The following is a 9,627-nucleotide window of genomic DNA, read 5'->3' on the forward strand; positions in this document are numbered from 1 at the left end:
CCTGTAAAGCCCACAATCTCCGGCAGTTCAGGGAGAAGTTCCTGGGGCGTAAGGGCAATGATTATTTAAGGAAAATACAGTGATTTCACCGCATTCTTGGCACAGCCACCATTCGCATCCTCAAGTGCTTCAAAAGAATTCCATGAAAGAATTTTCCCGAACCGCGCAGATCTTTTGCAGCATTCCACGTTTTCGCAGAGGTTTCTCATGAATACGCCTTGGGATTCCTGATTTTTAATTTGCATATCCCCAACCCCACCTTGGAAACCTCACCGTTGCTATTGAATAGCAGTCTACTGGAAGCTCTAAGGTTGTCAAAAGACAAGGCTGGAATTTGGAAAGACAAATTTCCGTGCTGAGGTGAAGTTTTCCAACAGAGTATCCATCCCATTTTCGTGGAGATCAGAGTTCATCGCCGTCGCCTTAAGCAATAAATCCCTTAATCATTGTTAACTTTTCTACGGTTTCAAAAAAATCGTCTACTAGTACGTACTTCGCTAACTGAATATATTTGTGATCAGAGTAAGATTTCTCACTAAGAACCGCTTACTGCTAAGAAAATCTTTGATCTCCTTTTTACAAGCACATGGAATCTTGTCCTACCGTTCACGATTATATGGTATCTCCCCATCCTTAATCTAGAAAACTTTTCGTAATTGCTATTCAGCCACGGCTGCTCAAGGCAGATCGATAGCATATCACCAAGTCTAATTACTGATCTCACCACTGAAGGTATGCCAAGAGTATTTCTCTGTCAAAATTAGCAGAGCCCACATTCAGGATATTGGTCTCGTTAAGGGCGGCTGATACTGATCGACCCAGGGAGATGATCACCCGTATCAGAGATAGGACCGGTGGATTCTGCATTCATCAGAGCAGTATCACAGCAGCTCAAGAATCTTCTTTGCCTTTTCCTTTGCCATCTTCGAACTCAGACGCGAAAAGTAAACTACCCATCTTAGACGTCCGCATTCGCATTCGGTAAAGCATGATCGAACATTTCCGCTATCTCATGTCTCTATGCGAACAAGTGCGAAATTGATGGAACCACTAGAAGCGTTCGGTAACACCAACAAATAACGCTTCACTGTATTGATCTCGCATTTGGCCGAATTGACTGACTGATATCGACAAATTGGTTTTAAAGCCAAAAAAGAAAAGAAACCGCTAAAAGTAAGTACATATGTATCAATAAGTATAATGAAAATAAACAATTTGTAGGATTTGTAAAGGCTAAGAGGGGAGACGCTTTTTATACCCAGCTTTACTTGTACACAGGGTATTATAACTTTGATTGGATAACGGTTGGTTGTACAGATATAAAGGAATCGAGATAGATATAGACTTCCATATATCAAAATAATCTGTATCCAAAAAAATTTGATTGAGCCATATCCGTCCGTCCGTCTGTCCGTTAACACGATAACTTTAGTAAATATTGAGATGTCTTCACCAAATTTGGTACACGAGCTTATCTGGTGCCAGAATAGATAGGCATTGAAAATGATCGAAATCGGATGATAACCACGCCCACTTTTTATATATATGTATATAATTTCGGAAAATACAAAAAAATGATTATTTAGTAAATAATACACCTAGAATGTTGAAATTTGACGTGTGGACTGATATTGAGACTTTTGATAAAAATTTGAAATTTTTTTTTAAATTTGCGTGGCACCGCCCACTTGTGATAAAATCAATTTTACAAATATTATTAAACATAAATCAAAAATCGTTAAATCTATCGTAACAAAATTCGGCAGAGAGGTAGCCTTTACTATAAGGAATACTTTGAAGAAAAATTAAGGAAATCGGTTAAAGACAATGCCCACTTTATCAATGGTATTTCATTTCCCAAGTGGATTTATAACAATAAATATGAAAAACTTCAAACTTTAAAAAATGGGCGTGCCCCGCCCTTTTATGACTAAGCAATTTTCTATGTTTCGGGAGCCATAACTCGAAGCAAAATTAGTTCAGAATAGAACCATATGTATATGTATTACAAAGAACAACAGCATTTCAAGTGTTCAGCTGGGTATGTAATGTTCGGTTTCATCCGAACTTAGACTTCCTTACTTGTTCATGCTGAAGTGATCGACAGCGACCAGCCAGTTGGCAGCACCTAAACCTTTTAAATTGCGACCGCGCAACCGCGTTTTAATCATTTTTTGTTTTTTATTGTTGTGCTTAATCTTTATCCTGAATTTGTTATTTCTTGAATTATTTGCTTTACAATTTGTGTTAAGCGATCGCAATTGCCAAAAAACGGATCATCGCCACGCTTAACACAATAAAACACAAAGCAGACAGAATTGCTAAACTTCACAAGTCAAAATAGCAGCGGCGCTAGGTAATTATTGGCACAATATTGGTTACGCTTGGAATATTGGTTACGCTTTGACGGTTGGAAGTTCGTTGGAAGCTATTGTCGACTCCTCTTTTTTTGTGGGGGATGTGCAGTTTTTAAAGTGAATACAGCCTTGTGGTTGTTTTTGTTGTGAGCAATTGTGAGCTGTGAGTAAATTGATCACGAAGCGCCAAATCGATCACCTTCGCAAATGAAGATGTTAACGGAAAAGGTGCGAGATTGTTTTTTTTTGCAGATTTTGTTGTTGCTGACCATTTTCGTTCAAGTCTACCTGTTCGAAGATCACACGTACTTCATATACATACATACATATGTGGTTCCTTTTAATTTTGAGAGATTAAACTCGTCAATGTGAGACTTTAACTCACTACACCTGCTAACGTCATAACACTGTCCCATCCGGCCTAAAGCAAAAATACTAGATACTCACAATATCGATGCTAATTCCACTAAGCGGGAACATTCTATGGTAAAAAAGATATTTAAATTTGATTCATTTTGGTTTGGAAAGTGGCACTGAAGATGGCAAGGGATGGCGGAAACTCGTTCCAATATAGCCCAACTAACCACCCCCTCGGAAACTCAACAAAACCAAATAAGTCAAGAAATGGATTCCCAGAGACGTAGAACGAATTCTACAGACAAAAATGTGCTTACTTACATTAAGTAATAATAATACGAAATGATATAAAATAATTAGGTAGGTCCTAGTTACAAGTCATTACACTCCTCATCAATCTAGGGTGTTGATCAGTAAAACCGTTTAACTTGAAATTTTTTTAAACTTTTTTTTTAGAATGTTTTTGTTTTCTTATTATTCGGAACCATGTTGTCTCCTTAAATTTCACTTCTTCTACCGGGACTTGAGTTTTTATAGAAATTTCACTTCCAACATTTTAACTTATTTGCTCCAAAGTATTTTGATGTCACTTCTACTGGACTGCATGTAATATTTGTTCAATGAGCCAAATCGGGCAGACAAGTACGAGTTTTTTGAATATCTCAATTCTTGCGGCACCTAGCGTGATTTTTTTTACTAAAGCGGTCTCTATTTCTGTATGTCATATATGTTTTCCAAATATGAGCCAAATCGGAAGACAAATACGATTTTCTGAAATATTTCGATCCATGCGCCACCTATCGGAGTTTGTTTTCTTATTATTGCTTTGTGATCGGGTTCTGAACTATATTCCAAATTTCAAGCTTGTAAGGTTATCAGGAAGTTACTTAAATTTCAATTTCAAAATTGGCCACGCTCGCTACACAGAGTCCAGCTAAATAAAACCGTTTAAAAAAACCCATGTATGTTGAACTGAGTATAGGAAATGTGGAGACCGTAGAAAATTTTTCACAAATGTCTTTTGTTGCGTGTAGAAAATGTTTAACAGGCAGAGAGAATACCTTCATTGGAATTAAAAGAAACTTTGTAAAATGGATAAAACTTGTCAATTCAGAAAGGATGAAAAAAATTAGGAAGTGCTTGTTTTCCAATTAGCGTTGTCTCCTTTTTAGTTTTTTTTCTACAAATTGGCGGGACGCGATCTATACTTTGGATTTTGATCTTGACCGGGAGTTGAAGCCAGAATCGTCGATGTGGTAGATGTTACCACCACACCAATGCGGCCCCAACATATATTTTACGTAAATCCTTTTTAAAACGACACTCACGTGCTTCTTGGCACTGTTTGAGATAGCGTATGATAAATTGAGACTTATCTGCTTCTGCGTGTCTGTTGTTAATTTGGGGAACTAAGAAATTATAGCTCAAACGTTAATTTCGATTTACACACTTAACCATTACCGAAGCCCAGATCTCCGGGTGTGACGTTGCTTAAAGTTGGCAGCTCCAGTGACGACTCGCACAATTTCATCATTAATAGGCCAATTGAAACACCAAAACGTCGGCGTATTTTTTTTTTTATTTGGCCCACCCTATTTACATATGAGGACCTTTGCAGAAAGTTCTGCAAATTTAGAACTCCCTATAAATTCTTTAGTAATGAAATAGAAAGCTTTACATAAGTATCTTTTTAATTGGTGTTTCATGACAGTTTAAAAATCATATTACCTTCTGGAGTCCAACCTAAACAACGAGATATATTATGTATAAATACGAAAGTAGAGCTAGGCAAAAAAATGTACGCTTGAACGAATAATCCCGCAGGTTACTTACAAAAAGTTGGCGAAACTCATACGATTGTCCAAGACACTGCCCGAAGACAAGTTTTGCGCTTCAAGCAAGCGATGTTGCCAAAATAGTTAAACCTATACATATGCAAGTCACACGAATGTGGCAGAGAAATGGTATTAAAACGTACAAAGAGAAGAAAGTGACAAACAAAAGTTTTTGTGTGATTATGGACGACTGTTATAAGGTGCCCAGTCCTACTCCTTGCAATCTGCAGAGGACATCCACCAAACGTGCCTAAGTTGCCGCCGATCTAGCGGTATTGGTTCCTGATGAAGGCAAAACTTTTGATAATGCCCACTCAGCATTTAGGTGATTCAATTTTGAATTTCCCTACATATCAATACAATTTGATTACTCTTTCTGACTAAATAATGAGTTATCATACAATTGAACAAAAGAAATAATCAAATATGAATAGTTTTGATTACGAAAAAATAAAAAGCATTTTTCGATCACTTTTTGGAATCATTTTTGAAGTCCTTTAATGACTAAATTTTAATATTTCATAAAAACCAACAAAAAGAATAATCAAATATGCTTACCTTTGATGATCAAAAACTGAATATAGTTTTTCAATCACATTTTCGAATCATATTTGAATCAAATGTGTTTGCTTTAGGTGATCAAAAATTTATAATCATTTTTTATTCAGCTTTCTGAATCTTTTATGAATATATTGTTTGACTGAATAGTGAATTTTATACTTGTTGAAATTTTACTTTTCATTAAAAATTTTATTTTTTTCACATACACATATTTTTTCAATCATCAAGATAAGAAAAAATATATAAAAATTTTATTATTTATGCAAAAAATATTCTTCAAGACAAAAATAATGTAATGCTACACGTGAACGAAGATTTCCCCCAGCATTTCTCCCCTTCAGCTTCCCAGAAAATACATAATGATTGGACAATACATATGTAGGTTGTGAGCTATTTGAACCCCAGGTAAGTCAAACTATATTGACATACCTGGATACAGCTTCAACATCCCGTATCGTATCCGTATTTTAAGATGCAGACGATAATGCTGATGTTGGATGTTGTAGTCGTAGGTGTATATCGGTCAAGTTTGTTTGCGAGTTAGCTGTGGTTCGAATAGCTCACTTTCGCATGCTTTCTTCCCCTGATGAAATAAGATTATTATGTAGTATCCTATATTGAACGAGATATGAAGAATAAATGCATTATAATGGCATTCAAAAATGATTCAAAAATCTCAACCAAAACGATTGAAATATGTTCATTCACCAACCCAGCCAGCATTTTTTGAAAATTTTGATCAAAAAATATTCAAATACCATACCCCAAGATGATTAAAAACGTTCAAATTTAAAAGCATTTTCTGTTCGAAAATTAACGTATCGTCGGGAGAAAAATGTACCATAAATGTGATTATTCTTGAATAATCATTTGTGATTCATATTTCGAAACACTTTTTATTCATATTTGATATCATTGTAAAATTGAGCTTTAATTGTTTTAGAGTAATATTTGACTACTTTTCAGAGTCATTTTCTGATCATATTCGTGAACATATTTCAATCGTTTTGGTTGAGATTTTTGAATCATTTTTGAATGCGATTATGATGCATTTATTCTTCATATCTCATTCCAAATAGATACTACATAATAATCTTATTTCGTCAGGGGAAGAAATCATGCGGAAGTGAGCTATTTGAATCACAGGTCACTCGCAAACAAACTTGACGTATATACACCTGCGACTACAACATCCAGCATCAGATATGATCGTCAATATCTTAAAATACGATACGGCACGGGATGTTGAAGACATATCCAGGTACATATGTCAAGAGAGTTTCACTTACCTGGTCAAATAGCTCACAAAGTCTGTATTGTTCACCTATTAGGTATTTTCTAGGAAGCCGAAGGTGGAGAAATGGTTGGGGAAATCTTCGGGCACGAGCAGCATTTACATCACATTGTCTTGAAGAATGTGTTAATAATAAAAATTTTATATACATATTTTTTCTGAACTTCATGATTGAAAAAATGTGTATGTGAAAAAAATAAAGTTTTCAATGAAAAGTAAAGTTTTAACAAGTACAAAACTCATTATTCAGTCAACAGATATAGTCAGAAAACATTCAGAAAGCTGATTGAAAAATTATTATAAATTTTTGATCACCTAAAGTAAACACATTTGATTCAAATGTGATTCCAAAATGTGATTGAAAAACTATATTCAGTTTTTGATCATCAAAGGTAAGCATATTTAATTATTTTTTTGTTGGTTTTTATGAAATATTAAAATTTAATCACAAAACGACTTCAAAAATGATTCCATAAAGTGATCGAAAAATGCTTTTGAGTTTTTGATCATCAAAAGTATTCATATTTGATGATTTCTTTTGTTCAATTGAATGATAACTCATTATTTAGTCAGAAAGAGTAATCAAATTGTATTTATATGTAGGGAAATTGAAAATTTAATCATCTAAATGCTGAGTGGGAATATGATCAGAAAATGACTGTGAAAAGCAGTCAAATATTACTCTAAAACTATTAAAGCTCAATTTTACAATGATATCATATATGAATAAAAAGCGTTTCGAAATAAGAATCATAAATGAATATTAAAGAATAATCACATTTATGGTACATTTTTCTCCTGACGATACGTTAATTTTCGAACAGAAAATGCTTTTAAATTTGAACGTTTTTGGGGTATGATATTTAAATATTTTTGGATCAAAATTTTCAAAAAATGCTGGCTGGGTTGGGCCACCAAGCAAAATCGTTACAGAAGTAAAAAAAAAATGTCGCGAACAGTGTGAATAAAACCGTTGTACAAAACTGGATGTCGGGTCTCTACAGAAAAGTTCGGTCGTAAAAACAAAAATACAAACAAAGCACAATATGACACATTTTATTTGCAGAACTGTTTGTACTAGTCCTTATTTCCATTTCAAACCATTCTTCCATTCTTCTTCAATATGAAAAAAACTTCTCTTAAAAAAATTGTATTCAGGGCTACACAGGTCGAAGGCGAAGTTAAATTGGCTAAAACTTGACCAGAATTCCATATGAATAAAATTAAATTTGTAAGTATGTTTTAATTTTATTTTTTAACTAAAATATATTTTTGTCTTCCGGTTTCATTATGTACAACATTTTTGGTTTATAGTCTTAATAATTATCTATTGGTTTTCTTTTTTTTTTTTTTATAAAATCTAACTAATAAATCTAAATAAATAACTTTCAACAAACACAAAGCCACTTACACTTCCAAGGAAACTGCTTAAATACAACAGAATTTCAACTTAATAGATTTTGTCTAAAACTCAGTCAATTGCGTCACACAACAACAAACAATACTGTTATGGCCATGCCCACAAACTACATTTGATAAAAACACAGCGTTCTTGGCTTTTTAGCGCAATAAATCACCCAACGCAGCTATGTAAGTTTGCGCCATCTGCAGCGTTTCATGTTTAGATAATTGACGATCATTACCCAGACATGGTAGATATTGACGTAACCGATCGAAAGCCTGATTCAAATTCTGCATACGACGCCTTTCACGAGCATTCGCGGCCAAACGCCGCTTTCGTTTGATTACTGGTGAAATTTGTTTGCCCCGACGTTTCTTAGCGCCAGGTTGTGAGGTGTGGGTGCCATCGCCTTCCATCGGCTGCATAATGGCAGACTGATCGCCAAACTCGTACGTACCATCAGCAGCTTCGTAATCTTCGTCTGTACCACCAAATAATAGCATATTATCATCAACATCTTCATCATCAACGCTGTCACCATCAAATAATGCGGCTGCTTGATCGAAATCAAAATTTTGAAAATCGTGCGAGTAGGCAGCGTGGTTGGTGATGATGTGCGGATTGGCGCTAATCGCAGCTGCAGCATTGGTGGCTATGGACACAATAGCATCAGTGGTCATCGTTGGTAATTGTGATGCCGCTGTTGTAGATGGTATTGTTGTGGTATTTTTCTGTGTGCGACGCGTACAAGAGCGTTTGACTTTTGTGGTGCCGGTACTTATGCTGTTGGTATTTTTGGACGCACTACTCGTCTTGAGTGCAGGCGATGTGGTTGTTGTTTCAGTCTTTAGCTGCGTGCTTACATTAGCCGATGATGGTGACTCCAAGTGCAAACCGTATTGTGTTACAGTTGCTTGTAGCGGATGAGCTCCACTTTGTACGCCATGCGCATAGATGGTATTTAGATCGACATACTCAGGACTTTCAGAGCGATGACTTGCAGGTGATGAAGTAATCCAACCATCAGACGATGCCTGCTCGAATGTGATGAAACCATTGGACGCTGGTAAAAAATTGTTGTTGGGAGTGCAATCGAATTGTTGCTGCTGTTGTTGCTGCAGATGATGATGATGATGTTGACTGTTACTAACCAAAGGCGGTGGACTATATGCGCCCATTGGGTTAAAGAATGTCTCGCTTACATTCGATTTGAATGCCTGTAAATCTTCGGATGTTTTATAATAATAACGGTATATTTCACTGGACGACATTTTGTTTGTTGTTGCTGTCCTTTTAAATTGCTTTAGTCTTAATAATAACTCTGAACTGCTTTGTTTCAACGTACACGACCTACGTGTGTATGCTGTTGCCGGTGTCCTGTTGGCGTATTTATACCGATTTCCTAGCACACAAGCAACTCACCACTGTCGACAGGTAAAATCTTAATAAATATTCTCTCTCAGCGGTGGTTGCTTAGCCCATCCTAGCAGTGTTCGTTGTGGTTGCTCTTGGTGCTATTTTTTATAGCCAGCTGCAGTTGTACACAAGGTATTATAACTCTAATCGGATAACGGTGGGTTGTAATGGTATGAAGGAATCGAGATAGGTATAGACTTCCTTAAATCCACATTATCCGCGTCGAAAAAGATTTTGATAAAATTTCCATCCGTCAGTTTCTTGTTGAGGCGTCGTCCTAGAATCGTCATCGGTATCCTCTTACGGAAGTACAAGGAAGCTTGTAGTTTCAATAGGACTTGGTTTCGCTTTTCAGTTAAAAAGACGGTTGGTATCATATCGGGACACATAACATACGGTACATAC

At 35.8% G+C, this 9,627-nt stretch overlaps 1 protein-coding gene across 1 annotated transcript; it reads right to left on the bottom strand.

The window, feature by feature from the left end:
• Window positions 1-7,964: 7,964 nt before the first annotated feature.
• On the bottom strand, window positions 7,965-9,077 carry ato (atonal). The gene has a single exon (XM_067776288.1). It carries the CDS (start codon window positions 9,075-9,077, stop codon window positions 7,965-7,967), a length of 1,113 nt encoding a protein of 370 aa, XP_067632389.1.
• Window positions 9,078-9,627: the final 550 nt, after the last annotated feature.

This window comes from Eurosta solidaginis, chromosome 1, assembly GCF_040869045.1.
Source record: "Eurosta solidaginis isolate ZX-2024a chromosome 1, ASM4086904v1, whole genome shotgun sequence".
Lineage (NCBI taxonomy): Eukaryota > Metazoa > Arthropoda > Insecta > Diptera > Tephritidae > Eurosta > Eurosta solidaginis.

Excerpts from the sequence above, each read along its gene's own strand:
- ato (XM_067776288.1), bottom strand. The coding sequence starts at position 9,077 with ATGTCGTCCAGTGAAATATACCGTTATTATTATAAAACATCCGAAGAT.